The following is a 16,605-nucleotide window of genomic DNA, read 5'->3' as shown; positions in this document are numbered from 1 at the left end:
CCACAGGAAAACCAAGCTAGGAAAACATCTTCAGCAGAGATAGAGTACTTGCAATATGAGAGGCAGCCTACAAAACTGCATTTAAGAAATTACATTGAGGGATGACATCAAAGAGTTTATTAATAAACCCAAACACTGTTGTTTCTACCCTGCTAGCCACTGCCCTGAATAGCAAAGAATGGCTACTCAATTTTAAACGAGAAAGAACCAAATGACGAACTTCTAAAGTATTTTTTCTCTTGCAATTTAACAGTTCATTTAAACCACATCATGATTTGAAGCCCACAGAGAATTTTCTGAAGTCAACAAAATGCAGGGGATGTTCAAAGGCTGGTTACCTGTCTATGGATGAAAACCACTGACCCCAGGAGCCTCCAGGTGCCTCCCTGGCGATCGACGTGAAGCATCCGAAGGATCTGGAGAAAGCGGATCCCCCTGCAAGGAAAGGGAAGCACTAAAATAAACACAATAAATACATCAAAATGCTTGAGACAGCACTGCCTTATCCACCCACAACTGATTATGTCCACTAACACACTGCCATGTTCAGGTGGCATCCAGGCTTGAGGCATCTCTGTGTTTAGATCATATTTCATTACAGTCAAATGTATTCAGAAATACTGACTATGGAAACAATTATTTAATGGGAAAACAAACAAAATCAGGGGAAAGCTGTATGATTTATATTATTCCAATCTTTAAATGCCTCCTTTCCAAGGCAAATTAATGCTTCAAGCTTTGCTAACATAAATGTGAGCAAACTTTTTTCTCTCTTTGCCTAAAACAGAATATGAATCAAATATGGCATTACTGAAATCCTCGTTGTGTGAGTTATTGAAATCTATCTGATAGAACTGGAAATAGATTGAGTTCTATGTGTTTTCAGAATAACTAAACCAATCATAAGCTCTAAATATTTCAACTAAATAAAAATAATTATCAATATGGTTCTTCAGCATCATTTCATTCCATAAAAAATTTTTCATTAAGTTGCTCTTTTGCAATGAATATTGTTTGCCTACAGTCACTGTCTTATCCCTGAAACAAAGCAGTGAAGAGCAGGAAAAGATGACATTAATCTTACTGAAGATTCTTCACTAGAAGTATTTTTGGCTCTTTTTAGCAATCTTCAGGATTTTTTTGTGGATGTGGTTTTTGATTTTTAATTCAGACTTGCCTGACCCTGCTGGCTTTTTAGTGGCACAGTAACACTGCAGGGATGTGGGTTAAGGTTCTGTGTCAGAGAGCATTCTGAGGTGTAGGACAGTGACTCTGGACTTAGTGCTGGTAAACCCACTGGGCTCACATATAAACACACAGGGCCTTTGCACTGAAGTCCTTCCTATGCTTCTAGTTAAACTAAAAAAACCCCTGGAATTTTCACATGCACCTTCCTCTTTTCCTACAGGAGCTGATACTCCTGCTGCCTGGCTGGAGTCTTTACCATCAGGTAAGGATGAATGTTCTACAGTTAAGTGTTACCTTAAAAACACTCTGTACATGTAGTTCCCCCCAGTGTTTGCCTACACTGCAGTTTAGACAGCACTGGACATTCCCATTTCCCAATGATTCCAGTGCACTGGGAAGCAGAGGCTTGTGACAGAACATGCAGCACATCTTGGAACTTAGGTTAGGAGTGGGAAGTACACCTACTGCTTATCATTCTTCTGTTTACACACTTCACCTCCCAAAACAAGCCTGCAGTACTTGATGCAAGCTGAACAAACACTGTAGACATCAAATGTTTCTGGTTCATGTACGGTGTGAGCTGCTCGTGCCAAACAAATCCACCAAAGCATAATTACTCTTTAAACAAAGTAATTACTCATACGCCAAAAGCACCGAGTGAAGCACTGTCTGGATTATTTCTTAAATAAACCCATGCTCTGTAATTCTCTCTTGTCTCAGAGAGACATTTGTTTGATGTTTTAAATAGGACACAACATTTCATTTTTTCCACTTGGCTTCAGCATTCCCACAATTTTGATTTTCTTTGTTCCTGCACTCATTTTTCAATCAGTCACCAAGCACAACAGCACCCAGTTCTCTACTGCTCAGTGCTTCACTAACTTTCCCTGTATTAGGAAAATCAGACAACAGCTATATTTGGAATTAGGCAATCAGATACACATCTAATAACCTCTGTGTTAGTGAAGAGCTGCAGTGACAGGAGAACATACCTTATTGCAGAGGTGGCAAACACCTGCCCATTAGATCCTATGCTCAGAACAATAATTGAGGCCACTACCACAATCAGATCTGTTAAAAAAACAAGCAAACAAACTATCAAAAGAAGAAAAAATTTATTGATTTTTAAAAATTATTATTATTTTTTATCTCAGTACTGAAAAACACAACAAATACAAATTAAGGAAAGCACTTCAAAAAAAGAAATTTGTCGGGCATGTATAGTCTTTGTAATAGCTTCACATCAAAATCCCAGTGGCTACAGTTTCTTCCAGGCTGAATTCAGTAACAGAAGTTTCAAAGAATCTGATGGATCAGGCAGCTTGCCACAAAAATTGCAAAGCCATTTGTGCACCCTAGAAATGAGTCCATATTTTGGCTGAAGGCTTCTGATCTAAGAGGAAATGCAAGGGTTTGTATCATGCAATAATGAAATCCATGAACTCAATGCACACATACCCTTAGTTTGAAAGTTGTATCAAAGCTGTAAAGCCAAGCTTTCAAACCTAAGGGAGCTGTCAGAACAAAGGCTGGCTAAAAAAAAAAAATCAGAATTGTTAGTTTACTTTGTGATACTGTCTTTATTTGTATGAAAAAATAATTGTTTCCAGAGTTCCTTTTTTTTTTTCTTTTTTTTGGTTTCCACAGCTCTGCAGTTTACACAGTTCCAGCTTTATACAATGCAAATGACAGACTGAGTTCCCAGTGCCAGCATCCCTTATTTTCCCTCATCCCAGTTCATTGAGCATGTCCATTTCTTTTAATTTCTGAACTTTGCTGTAACACTATTCTGAGAAAGTTTTTTTTTTTTTTATTTTAATTTCCTGAGAGGCATTTCTGTGGTAAACCTTTTTAAAGCATCTAAATGCTTCCCTTTCAAATTCTAACAAAAAAAAAAAAAAAAAAAAAAAAAAAAAAAAAAAAGATAGCATTATAAATGAGTAGGCAGAATGAGGAGAAGTTTTGGTAAACCTTCCTTTGCCAGTTTGAAACAGGCAGTACTTTATTCTTCAGAGCACTTAACATTATGCAGCACTTCAAAACACCAGCCCTGCTGACTTGGAGCTGTGACAGTTCTGAACCTCTGCAACCTGACTTCAAAATCTGCCTTTGGACATCCAGAGAATGAGGCCCCCTTGTGAAAACTGATTTAACCCACTTTCCATGGGATGCCTAGGCAAGAGGCAGGATGGGATCCAACAAATATTGCAGAAGGTCTACAACCAACAGCATCCTTTGCTCTCTGAGTTGAATCAATTTCCAGTATCAGTCTAATTTTTGCTGTAAATGCTGGATTCCTTCTCAAGGGAAAGCAACAGTCAGTTTAAAGACTGTAATGCACTAATTGTGCATGAATTAAAATGAAAATGAATAAAGGGAGAGATGAGGCTATAGAAACAGCTTCTATTTGGGATTAATCTTAGTTTTTGAATGCCTGTCTTTGCAAATTTTTAATGCTGTTCCTGCATCATGTATGTGTGTGAACATGTATTTGTGAACATTGAGATTTAGGGTGGGTTTTCTTCTCATCACATCATAACACAGATTTTGCCCTTCAGCAAGTGATGCATCATATCTTTACTAAATTGTCAGACACACACATATCCATCTGATGACAGGCACTAAAGCTGGAAAAGACTGATGCTTAGAAAATTAGTTCAACCAAGTGGTGAGAGTAAGAGGCTTTTTTATTTGCACTTTCTACTTTTTTTAAGTGTTCTTCATGGTAGAGATATTTCTTTTTCTTTCTTCTTCTCCAAACCTGCTCTTCTATCCTTGCTTCTACTCTCTTCCTAGTTTTCATCCTAGTTTCCAGTGCTTAGACTTCCCTTATTAATCCCAGTTTACTGGTCCAAATAGCTTTATTTTACAGTCTAGGTCTACAGCATATTCTGCCCTTTCTCTGCCACCTTTCAACCTCACGTATTTCCAACCCCTGCTGATTTCCCTTCATCTCCTGGTTGCTTGTCAGTCTCTTTAAATGTTCCTCTCCCAGACCTTTGGATCAGAACCCACCTCCTGTTTTTTTTTACTGACCCTGTGTGTCCCAGAATATTCCTCCTGCCTCAGCCTGGGATTTTCCATGTTGAACTTTCTAAGAACTAATCCAAATTTTAGAGGGAACAAAAATCCATAAAAGAAATCTATGTCAAAGAAATTTTAGTAGATTTTTTTTTCCTGGTTTTAAAATAAAGATTTTTTAATGAAGAAATAAGATGAATACATTGCGTTTTACTTTCTGTTCTAATCCTTTAATTTCTTTTTCCAGTGTTTGTATTTAATTCATGTTGATTTGAAAATGATAGGATGAATCAGTAGGCTTCAATCATTCACAGCCAAAGTATTTCCCAAGTTTAGCTTGTTCTGTCAGTGCAGACACTGTTACATCTGCATTTCATGTGGAAAAGTAAACTTTTATTTCCAATGTATTATATCCTTAGGGGAATTTCAAAGGTTAAGTACAGTCTGATGCCTGTGAGTGCACAACCAGCTGTATCCATTCTTAGCTTTTCTTAGCAAAACCCAAGGTGTCTTCCCCAAGGGCTCCAACACAAACATGAATATTTGCTGTGGCTGAAGCACCATACCTGTAGAGAGAACCCCTTGAAACCACAGTTCAATGAGACTATCATTTTCTCTAATACACCCACCTAAAAAGCACTTATTAATTGAGACAGAAATCAAGAACACAATGAGGAGTAAAAAAATTCCTTACAGGCTTCATGGTTGCAGAAAAAAAACCCAAAAAGAACAGACCAGCTCTAGAAGCAGATGAAGAATTTGTTTATATCCAAGGGAGGATTTTTGTTCGAAATCTTGTCAACTACCTAAGGTTTAGTAATTTCTTCACGTTACAGTCCTGCCTTTCTAAGGCTGATGTCTGCCTTATATTAAGTGTTCATTCCTAGCAACCCAAAAGAAGAGAAATCACAAAGCAGATAAATGCTTGAGGTGTAGATGTAGCTCAGAACTGTAATAAGACCCTGCAGAAGTTACATTTTTATTTACAACAAGCAGGAGGGTTTCAAAAGAGTTTAAAACTCACCAATGATGGATATTGGCTTCCTGGCAAAGCGGATCCTTCCCTGGAAGCCAACATATTTACTCCTGCAGCCTGCAGACCACAGCCGGACCAGGTATTCAGCACCAAAAAACACCACCAGAACTATTTCCTAACAGAGTGAAAAGGAGGAGAGATCAGAGCTGAGTTTTTCATTATAGGTACAGTTTGAACATCTAATTTATTCATAGGGCTAATACAAATGAGCTTGTCGAGATAGATGATGCAATAAAAAAGACTTTAACAGCCTAACCTGTTCACTTTTTGTAAGCTTATGTCAGGCAGTAAATAAAAGGGAGAGATAATCAGTTTCTGAATGTGATTTGCATAAACAAACAGATGGTTCAAGCTCCATTCCATCAGTGTATCATAGGGGAAAACACGATATTATTCTTCTTTTGTTCCTTGCCCTCCAGGGTTTTCCCCACCTTGCCTGCCCTCCTCTGGACACACTCTCATGTTCTGGTGCCCTTCTCTTATTGGGACACCCAAAACTGCCCCCAGGACTCGAGGTGGAGCTGCACCAGTGCAGAGCAGGGTGGGGCAGTCCCCTTCCTCCACGACTGTGCCCAGGACACAGGAGACCCCTATGGCTGCCAGGGCACACTGGTGACTGACACTGATCTCACTTCAAAACCGCAGATCTCTTTGTGCAGGGCAGCTCTCCAGCCTCTTGTGCCACAGCTTGTATGTATAACCAGGATAGGCTCATCTCAAGGGGAGAGTAAAGCTCTTGCTTTTGTACATTTTCATACAGTGGGTGACTGCCCAGCTCTCTGGTCTATCCAGATCTCTCTGTACCCTGGGGAAGTTCACAGTTCGCCCCAGTCTAGTATGGCTGTCAAACCAATCAAATGTGCATCTGATTTCTGAGTCTACATAATTTAAAAAAATTATTGGAGAGCACTGGCTGTAAAGTTGAGCCCTGGGGTCCCCCCAATGACTGAGTGCCAGGCTGGTGATCACTGCAACTCTTTGAGCCAATTGCTCATCCAGTGTACCATGGGCTTGTTGAGCTGTGTGCTGGAGCATTTATCCAGAAGGACTCAGTGACAGGACCAAAGCCCTTGCTGAAATCTAAAAATCCCCACATTTTCTGACTTTCCTTGGTCACCCATGGATAAATTTGAGTTGTTTAAGCAGGACTTTCCCCCATGAACTTGTTCTGGCTGTAACCAATGACTGTGTTGTCTCTCGAGTGTTTTTCAGAAGCTCCCAAAACAACTTTCTCCGTAATTTAACCAGGCACTGCAGTGAGACTGACAGGTCTGAAATTACCAAAAACTTCCTTCTTGTCCTTGAAAACTGTGACAATATTTGCCAGCTTTCAGTTTAGTGGGAGCTCTCCAGACTCCTAAGACCATTGAAAAATAAATGGAGTGAGCTCCCACAATGACATCTGCTAGATCTTTCAGTATCCTGGGATGAATCCCACCAAGCCCCATGATTTATGCACATCCAGTTGCAGCAGCAAGTTTCAAATAAACTCAGGGTGCACTGAAATTTTATCATCCCCTCACATCACGGTTTTCCAACAGAACTCCAGACTTCCCAGGGCCCATTGTTGTTGAAGGCAAAGGTGAAGAGGACATTAAATGTCTCTGCTTTGTCTACATGGACATTTTTGAAGCAACCAATCTCATCAAGCTATGGCCCAATGCTGTTTATGATTCCCCTTTTGGTATTAGCACATTTGTAAAAGTCCCTTTTATTGTCCTTCCCAGTTCTGGCCTGCATGAACTTCAATTGAGCTTTGGCTGCGCTGATTTTCTCTCCACCCTGGGGACAGATCTCCTCCTGTGTTACTCAGCCTCCCATATACTCCCCTTCCCTCCCTAAGTTCTACAAGATCCCTGCTCAAACAAGCTGCTCTTCTGGCCAGCTTTGCTTGACTTCCAGCTCTTTGGAATTGCCTGTTCCTGTGCCCCTAGGAGATGGCCCTGAGAAGGGGACCAGCATTAAGAGCCCCCAATACCTCCAAAAGCAGATTCCCAAGAGACTTCACTAACCAGCCTCTGCTGCTCTCCACACATCCAGGTTCCAAATTTTGGTGACAGTTTCTCTTCTATCACCAACTTTTGAAACTCAGCTCCTTCAAGGTCACCAAAACACAACCTCCTGCCATCACAAGTCCCTGATAAACAACAAGTCCAGCAGAACACTTTTCCCAGTTGACCATTTGTGCCAAGAAGTGATCTTCAACACACTCAGAAATCTCCTGGACTTGTGTGAGTCCTCTGTGTGATATCCCAGTTGATATCTTGGAAGATAAAACCACCCATAAGGATTGGTGACAGAGGTGAGCTGTATATCCAGCATGTAAATCAATGAATTACCAATATTTTAATATTGCTCCCCTCTTCACTCAGCACTGCATTGTGAAGCACTGGTGCATGGCCAAGGATAGGTGTACTTTGAAATGCTTCTAAAGAAAGCAGATTAGTAAAGGCCACAACAAGGGCAGATCCATTGAGACCTTTGCTCCCCCCTTCCTTGTTTTCCTCTCTGTTGCAGAGAGGTAGCACAACCCAAACACGGCTTTGTTCCAGCCCAAGCTGTGCCCGGTAATTTAGAGTTACCAGGCAACTACTACATGAGTTACAGCTTTGGAAAATGTTTGCATTTTAACTTGAAGGTGCTTGCAATCTGCACCTGTGGGATTCCAAAGTATCCAAAAGGCAAAACACACTAAAGTCACAATTTTCACTGAATGACAATACCAACTTGATTTTACAACTGGCATTCTGAATGGCTCAAGAGAGGCCAAAATACTTCAAAGCTAGAAAAATTATACCAAAAAACTCTACACTAATAGGCAGAAATTCATGTCAATTTGGACTTTTAACAAAGTCAGGTTAACATTTCCGTGTTCACTTCTGCCTCCTTGTTTTGCCTGGAATGAGAGCCAAGAAAATATGCAGTCTTCCTCTTTTTTGCACTGTCAGCCTGAATAAACCAAGGATTAGTACAAAACTAAGAAAACTTACAGCTATTTTCAAAGCAGAAGCACAAGAAAATACACAGCAAATTAACTCCTCAAGTTTTGTTTTTTAGTATATACATTATCTAGAGCATCTACAACTAATTCTAAATTTGCATTCTGTCTACAAGTCTAAATAGAAATATTTATTCAAGTATAATAGTCAAATCAAATCCTAAGAACAATCTGCAGAGGAAAAGAATTCTTGCCTTTCTAGAAACTTGCAAAACACTCTCTCACTTACTACATTGTCTATGTGTTTAGAAGGTTCCTGGTATTATCACTCGAGCATTTTGTTTTTCTTCTTAGGAATCTCTAAGTTCCACTAAAGGAAGTTTATGACTGTGGAAGAATTATTTTCATGGGCCTGCATGTTACAATTGCTTTAGATGAAAAGCTGTGTAGAAAGAAGACAAGCAGAGAAGTGCCAAGTAAGCAAAAATTTCTTAGATTTTCCTTGGAAGATTAGAATAAATTTTCCTTAGATTTTCCTTCTAGGAAAGACCCTTTCCTAGATAACCTTTCCTTGATCATCCTCTGAGGCCACTTTTAAAAGCTGAAATTAAAACTACATCTGACCTGATGGTATTTTATTCCCAGAACCTATCTTGGTTATGTCCAGAAAACCCTATGAAGTCAAAAAGGTTGCACAGTCCATGGAAAGGAAAAATAAAATGTTGACAGGAAGGAGGAAAAGGAGGAACTTACATCTTCAACAAATTTGACATTAATTACTAATCACAGTTCATTTGGTCCTGGACAGGTGTCCACATTACCAAAACCACAGCCATTAACACATTTGTTGGCAACCTCAGACAGGCCAAAAACCAAGAAGTCCAGGAAACTGGACAAACATCACAGCTCTACAGGTGGTTCCTAAAAAAACCAAGGAAGATTATGACATTTACACTCTTGTTTTGTGTACTCCTAAGGCAAGATAGGAGACATCCATTGCCAGAGCTGTCAAGGCTGATCAAGCTTCACCTCACTAAATACACCTTCAAAAAAAATAAGCCTAACCTCCCTCTTTTTCCTCTTCTACACATAAGCATTTTTCAGAGACTTAAATTTATTGCCTTGCATTTCCCTTCTGGTAAAAGGAAAAAAAAAAAAAAAAAAAAAAAAAAAACCCAGCAATTTTCTGGAATGTCAGAAAAGAAGTACTAATTCTCACTGAAATTGTAACAAATGATGGTGATAACTTGTGGACAAAGTAAGAACCAGAAAAAAATTACAAAAACAATCTGCAAATTAAATTTACATCCATCAGTGTGTCAGTTTGAGATGGTTCTCCAGCGTTCTACAATTTTCCAGAACCCTTGCTTTCAAAATGAGATTACACTCAGAAGTAACCCACAAACCCTTCTGATTTAGGCTCCCAGCAATATTTTCCCCCTTCTCCTGGAAGTGGTCAAGGAAGAAATGCATGATGAAGCATTCTGAGCAGGTTTAATAAGCCTGGAAAGCAGTTTGGCATCAACAGAAATCCAGGGATGAACTCTTCTACTGAAACTGAAACCAAAATAATGAGTGAGAACAAATCATTACTTCACAAAAAATAAGAGGCCTATCAGACTTGATTCTTCACATTCACAGTCTCTTCCTGTTTTGATTGTGGCAACTGAAATTGCCACAGGAATACCAACAAAAGAATTTAATTACAGATTTTAAATTGCGTCTGTGCTATCTAACACCTCTGCTAAAGTCAGTAGCGGCATTCCACTACTCTGTGCTTCCCCCTCTTGTCTGGGAAAAAGCCCCAAGGCACATAAGAACTATAATAATCCTTGCTCTTAAATTAATTTAATCTTTGAATTTTCTCCTATTTTTCTGAAGTCTACCCACTGCATAAATCTTCCCTTCCCCCACCAAATAATTAATAAAATAATACATAGTCATGTTTATGCTATTTTTAGTACATTTTCATTCTATTAATTTAATGAAAAATATGCAAAAATAAGCTTAAAGGGAAATATGTATACAAATAACTTCCACCTGTATCTAATTCAATCAATCAAATAAAAAAAAACTTGTGGAAAAGCCATCAACTTTTTATCCAAGAATGTAATTGATGATCAAATAATAAAATGCCCACCTTAACACAGAAACCCAACACTTTTACACAGGCATGTGTGTGTGTAAATTAAATATATAGCCTGGAATTTATAATTTATCCCAGTTTGGTTATGGATAACTGCACTGGGGAAGCAGGAGAGGGAAGTTCGCTGGAGTGATTAAAGTGCACACATGAAAAAGAAGGGTATTTTCTCAGCTGCAGCTGTGTTTTAGGTGGAGAGCACACACAAGGCTCTCTTCACTTTTTTTATTGGAATATTTAGGTGCTGGGGTAAAAGGAGGAAGTGGGATGGCTAAATGAATAGTGTGTGCTCACGGAGATTCAATCAAGGAATGGCAGCTCCAGACAATGAAGCCTCAGAAAGAGGCATAAAGGTTTAATAGTCCAAATGTTTGCACACGTGTACTTATGTCCCAAATTTAATCTGATAACCTGTCTTCAAGGTTTTCCAGTCCTTACAGCTGAAAATGTCCATTTAGTGACCTGTTTAGTTTAATAGCTACTCAAATGCCATGAAAACCTACTGATGCTGAAAATGTTTCTTTTCTGCCATCATGCTGGCTCTTGCAAAGATGACAGATGTCCTATGTGAAAACAGAATACCCAATATACAGAAGAAAAAATGCCAAATGCTGCTAAGTGTCCTACAGTGCCATTAGCTTGCTCACACTTCCAACTTTTAGGTGAAACCAATGCACTCAAAGTCTGTTGTTTGGATACAAGTGGATTGAACATTTCATAAAAAATACATTTATAGACACACCTGATAAATATGCTGAATTTGCTGACTTCCCATCAGGAGTATGCTTGTCTTTCATTTGATTGCTGTTTGCTGTTTCCTGCATGGAATGAAGCTGTACACTCATGAGAAAAGCACAAGCTCTCACATTCAAGTGAGCTGGGTGAGTCACAGAGAAAGAGTTATTTATTTTTTATTTTTAAATTCCATTTAAGCAGGTAACAATTGTTCTTCAAAGAAAATCAACTACAGCCTCAACTATTTTTGACCAGGACTTTTTTTCTCAATTGTTTCATTCTGAAATATATCACTAAGGTAAATATAATCAAATAGAGAATGAGTAAGATTCAGTAAGTGCCTGAAATTCTAATTTCTCTATAGATCCACAGAAGCCTTCCAGGTCCCCCCAGCATGTCCCTGAAGGGACCACCTCTACTAGGAGGGGAAGGGTTTAGCTTTGCTCCTGGAATGGAACCAATCCAATGTGAATATGCACTTCAGAATTTTAAATTATTACTTCCATATTTCTTAACCTTTTGATTTGGGAGGGTATCAATATTTTGAGGAGAGGAACTGAAAAAATCCTGTATGTGTATCTCCACCTTTCCCTCACTCCTAAGAAATGTTTCTCAGGTGTCTTGGCCACATTCTGAAACCCCTTTGCACAGAGAACTCCACTGAGCCCCAGTGAGTCAAATCTGAAGTTGGAGTTGGAGTCAAAGGGAATTTTGAGTTGGCTCTTTGTTAATTAGGCTCAGCCTTACTTACTGCACAAGGATTTCTATTTCAGACATTTGAAAAACACACAGCAATCTTTCAGTGTGTTCTGTGGGGCATTAGGCACAAGGTAATATAATCCACAGGAATAATTGAATTATAATTCACATTGAGAATCTGGGCAGTTGCATTTGATGCCAGAAAAACAAAAACAACTCAGCAAGATTACTCAGCAGACAACTTGAGCTTATGCAATGTGTTGAAAGACTTGTGGACTCATTTTTTCCCCCTAATATGTTTAATGTATGAAACAATATTCCATCTCTATTTTAATAATGTTTTGTATTGTACTAATATAATATTCCTGACCTATTTTTTCATCTTCCCACAGACCAACAAGAAACTCAAAAAGAACCAGGGATTCTCTTCCTTGATTTCTCTCTCAGAAGTTTACAGGAGTAAAAGAACACAGCAAATGCTTATGAGCCATAAGTTTCTTTTTATTCATGTGAATTCTGCACTTGTAGGCTCTGGCTCTCCCACAGTATACAGGAATTAATGTTTCTTCTCCTGAGGCAGTTTTCCTGTCAGTACCTTTATAAGACTGGACACCTCATGAACACTGCAGTGTTCAGGCAATATACACTGGACAAACATCACAAAATGCCACAAATTATTATGGGATACCCTGTAAGAAATCCATTATCAGTAAGAAACAGTGTGGTGAGTGTGGGAGTCCAGGGTTTTTCCCTGGCTCCTTTAGGGGTGCAAAAACCCCCCTGGCAGACCCCTCAGAGACCCCTGAGTGCTGCCCAGGAGCTGCAGGGGCTGGATTTGGCTCCTTGGGAGAACCTGCCCACATTGAGAGAAGAGACACAGAAAATAATGATGAGTAGAGTGTAAATTAGAATGTTAGAACGTAGATAAATAGGTTTTCTTGAATGTTTATGATAAGGGACACGTGGCCAAGATGGAGAATTTGGGGGGTGGACACCTTTTCCTCCTTCTTCTCCATGTCATCCATGTTGGGTGACACGTTGGCACTCTTGGATTGGTTGGGGTCAGGGCTGGACCATTTAATAAAATTGTATTGTATTGGTAAAATTTTGTAAACATGTAATACGTAGTACTAACTATATAAGATAAGCCCTGCCTTGACCAGGCAGATTCCACCATGGATGCCAGGCTGAGCAGACCGCTGCTGGCCAGGCAAAGTGTCCCAGAGATAAGAAACAATAAACTGTCCTTGGAAAAAGAGAAAACCGTCTCCGGCAGTCTCTCTTCAGCAGCTTCGGGGAAAACCAGGTTTTGAACCACCTTCGTGTCCCTCTGGAGTGATCTTGGGGCAGAGGAGGAACCCCAGACTGGGACAGGTGAGGCCAGCAGGAAGGGCACCCGTGAACTTCATGTATTGCACTATCAAATGATCACTTTGTCAAACAGACCTGGGGAAGGCCCTAAAACCAGATTCAGAATTATAAACTGGCAGAAAGGCAGGAAATAGATACAAATTCCACCTTTTTTACTTTCTAACACTGACTGCTTTGATGGGATGGTGAAAATTCCCTTAATTCTATTAGAACACATTCACTTCTCCATAAATCACCAGAGACAACTCAGTTAAGCTTTTTGCAGGTTTGTTTCTCCTCTGCTACAGGTTGGAGGTGATGCATTGATGATCTGACTACACAGCTTAGATGGAAGATGGGCCAAAAGCAGAGATGAACAAAAAGCAACAGGGGAACTCCACTGCAGACAGGAAGAGTGTGGTCTCCTCTCAAAACCCTCACTTTGAAAATTGTGTTATTCCAAAGAGAAAAACCACCCTGATGTCCAGTTCAGAACCAGAGCAGTAAAACAGTGACATGCTTTAGCTGGCTTAAGTGATCCAATTATCACTTGTCACTCTGAAGTTTGACAGCCTTGTCCTTTGACTTTGGACAGTCTTTCCTGTACTTAGAGCAGGAGGATGTGTGTGTTCATGTGACACACAAAAAGCCATAATAAAACCCAAACTGAGCAGTGCCTTTGAGAAAGACACATAACAAGGACCCAACTGCAGCTAAAAACTCTTCCACAAGATCCTCCTCATAAATACAGCCCAGTGTAAGTTCTCTGGCCTGAAAAACTTGAGCACCAGCTGGTGTGGGAATTTCTGATTTCACATTTCAGCCCTTTCTCCAATTCCCAGCAGCCAAGAGGGCAGGAAGGACTGACAACAGAGGCAACAAGTGAGGACTCTGAAAATAGAGGATTTGAGGGAATTGTGTACCCTCTGGTGCTACAGGTGTTCATGTGTCTGGGAGAGATGACAGTGCTTTTTCCATCAAAGAAACCCCTTAGAGGAAAGCAGATGCATAAAGTCTGTAACCAAAAGGAAGAGGTACCCTAGGGCCTGAACTCCTCAGTTGAATCAACAGGATTTATAGCAAAACAAATATATTTCCTTCAGGTCAATAATACACTTGGTAGTCTTAAATTTAAAAAGTAATTAATGTCAAGATACTAAATCAGACAAAACTTTTCCCTTACTCCTGTAATTCTGTCATTATACTAATTGTATTTTTATTGTGCTGTTCCTCACAGTGTGTAAAATATCATGTGTATGAAGAAAATAATATTTTGTTCTTGTTTTCAGACTGGCACAGTTAGTGAAAGTCATCCCACAATCTAAGAAGCTCCCTTTTGGCAAGGTCTTTTGCAATTAAATAAAAAACTGGTCTTTTACAAACTACCATGGTGACCTCTCCTGGTAGAAAAATATATTACCTCTAACCATGAAAACAGACTAATCCTCAAAGGAGGAAGTACATCTGGCCCACTTTATAGTTTATTTTTTCATTCCATATCCTGTATGATCTAGATGCCATTTACAAATCAAAACTGACACAGGAACTACTAGATCATCAAGAAAACATTGCAGCCTCTTGCTGTAGAAGCAACTGCCAAATCAAGTGGCTTTGGCAACTTTTAAAAGCACTTTTTCAACAGAATAATCATAGAACCAGATAAAATTACAACTGTATTATCAGAGAACTAGAACTTGAGACAAGAAAGGAGGATAAAATGTTACCTAAACCTGGGGCAACTGGGAATGAAACTCAGCTGTAACTCAGGATCATCTTGAGTGTTGTAAACAATTCACAACTGAACCTTGTTCCACTGCACTTGTTTCCTCACACACTGTACAAGAACTTTTTCATGCATCATGCTAAAAATCACATTCTTTACTCCACAATTCACTTGAATTGTCAGAGACTTGTGAACATATGCTTAGGGAATAAAAGGATTAGAGCAAACATTTGGGGCTCTTTTTTACTCTTAGTTTCAGCAACTGCTTCTTCACTCCCCTTTTCTATTCTAGCTACAAGCATTGTGATATTCTCTCCTTGGTATATTCACAGAGCTTGTCTGAACTAGTTTCACACCTGACAAATTCTCTTAGATCATCCAGATGTCCTAAGAACATTAAGATAATGATGTCTTTGAAACACAAGGCTCTGATGTCTTAGGACACATCTATAGCTACAGCTGTTACCAATGTCTCATGTCTATTCCAGTGATTCATATTATCCAAAATGGTACTTGGCACACTATCCCTCCCTAAGAAAACACAAAAACATTTCTATGTCTTCAAGTACCAAATACTATCCCTCTTGTCAGGCCTTAGCAACTTTCAACAGCACATTCTTGAAATTGATCCTTCTCAAGTGTTAATCTACCTGAATACAATGAAAAGCAGTTTTCTTACAAGTGGGAAAAGACCACAAGCATCACATGCCAGTATTTATTTGCTGCTGTGGGCTATACCAAGAATTACAGGGCCCTTCACTCAGGAGAGAAACAAACCAATTTAATTTTGAACTTGATCCAGTAGATGCTTTGGCCCAGTTTTGACTCTCACCACACTGGCAGTGTGCTCTGTTCCCAGTTTCAAGAGAGCAGGCAGAATGCACAGGCACAGTTTCCATATTTTGGAGAGATAAAACTCTGGTTTCATGAACAGTCAGGTGTGCTGTGAAGTATATCAGAGTAAAGAGAAGAGCAATCTCCACACTTCTGTGGGGTGAACACTTTTATAGCTCAAATGGAATCCCAGCTGGAAATTCCTTCAGGTAAAGGTGGGAAGATCTGCTCCAAGCAGGAGTCCAACATTTAACTCCTGGCAACAAGAATTCTCTCAACTCTATGAAAAAGAACTGATTTAATTTGCTCTAAAAATAATCTTTTGTAACTGAAGTGAATTTATTTCAAACCAAACCAAGTTTTAAGACAAATATGCTCTTGTCAAGTGACTGTACAGTAGCCAGCAGAACAGCTACCCTCTGTACTGGCTATTTCTAGGAAGGAAACTAAGGCAATAGCAGGAGGAAAAACTCCAGAGAGGCATCCTCCAGGTAAGGCTGTGACACAAGGAATCCAAGAAATTGTTCCATTGACTGTGCATGATTCATTTTTTAGATGATAACACCACCTAAAAATAGGTGGCAGTGCAGTGTGGGCACTCTGAGAGCCACACATCTGTCTCCATCTCATTACTCTCTGTCCAGCAACTTGTCTGCACATGCACATTCCATCTGCACAGAAACAATCAGCTGAGCCAGGACTGCTGCTCCCAGCCTGCCTGTGCTGACCTGCAGTCACCACAGCTCAGAGAGCAGGAGCACCACACATGATTGGCAGAACACTGCACTTTGCTTGACATTGAATTGGGGCTTAAAGGCCAAGCAAGATTTGTTACAGGATTAACTCTAATCAAGATCTCAGCATAACTCTGGGATCTAATGATGGCTCAGTCAATTGCACACAAAAGCTGCACATGCTAATGTAGCCTAAGCCATAGG

At 39.6% G+C, this 16,605-nt stretch overlaps 1 protein-coding gene across 1 annotated transcript in view; it reads right to left on the bottom strand.

Annotated features, from left to right (window-relative positions):
* Positions 1-16,605, bottom strand: part of LOC306800776 (potassium voltage-gated channel subfamily KQT member 1-like) — a gene marked incomplete at its 5' end in the record, with an annotated part of 409,033 nt that overhangs the window by 375,302 nt on the left and 17,126 nt on the right. Inside the window, 3 exons of the mRNA XM_079303103.1 lie at positions 339-435; positions 2,181-2,259; positions 5,234-5,360. Of these exons, the coding sequence (XP_079159229.1) occupies positions 339-435; positions 2,181-2,259; positions 5,234-5,360 (303 nt within the window). The remainder of the gene's footprint in view (positions 1-338; positions 436-2,180; positions 2,260-5,233; positions 5,361-16,605) is intronic.

This window comes from Erithacus rubecula (assembly GCF_903797595.1).
Source record: "Erithacus rubecula genome assembly, chromosome: 4".
Classification (NCBI taxonomy): Eukaryota; Metazoa; Chordata; class Aves; order Passeriformes; family Muscicapidae; genus Erithacus; species Erithacus rubecula.
The sequence above is the reverse complement of the archived record's forward strand: the minus strand, read 5'-3'. Positions and strand labels throughout refer to the sequence as shown.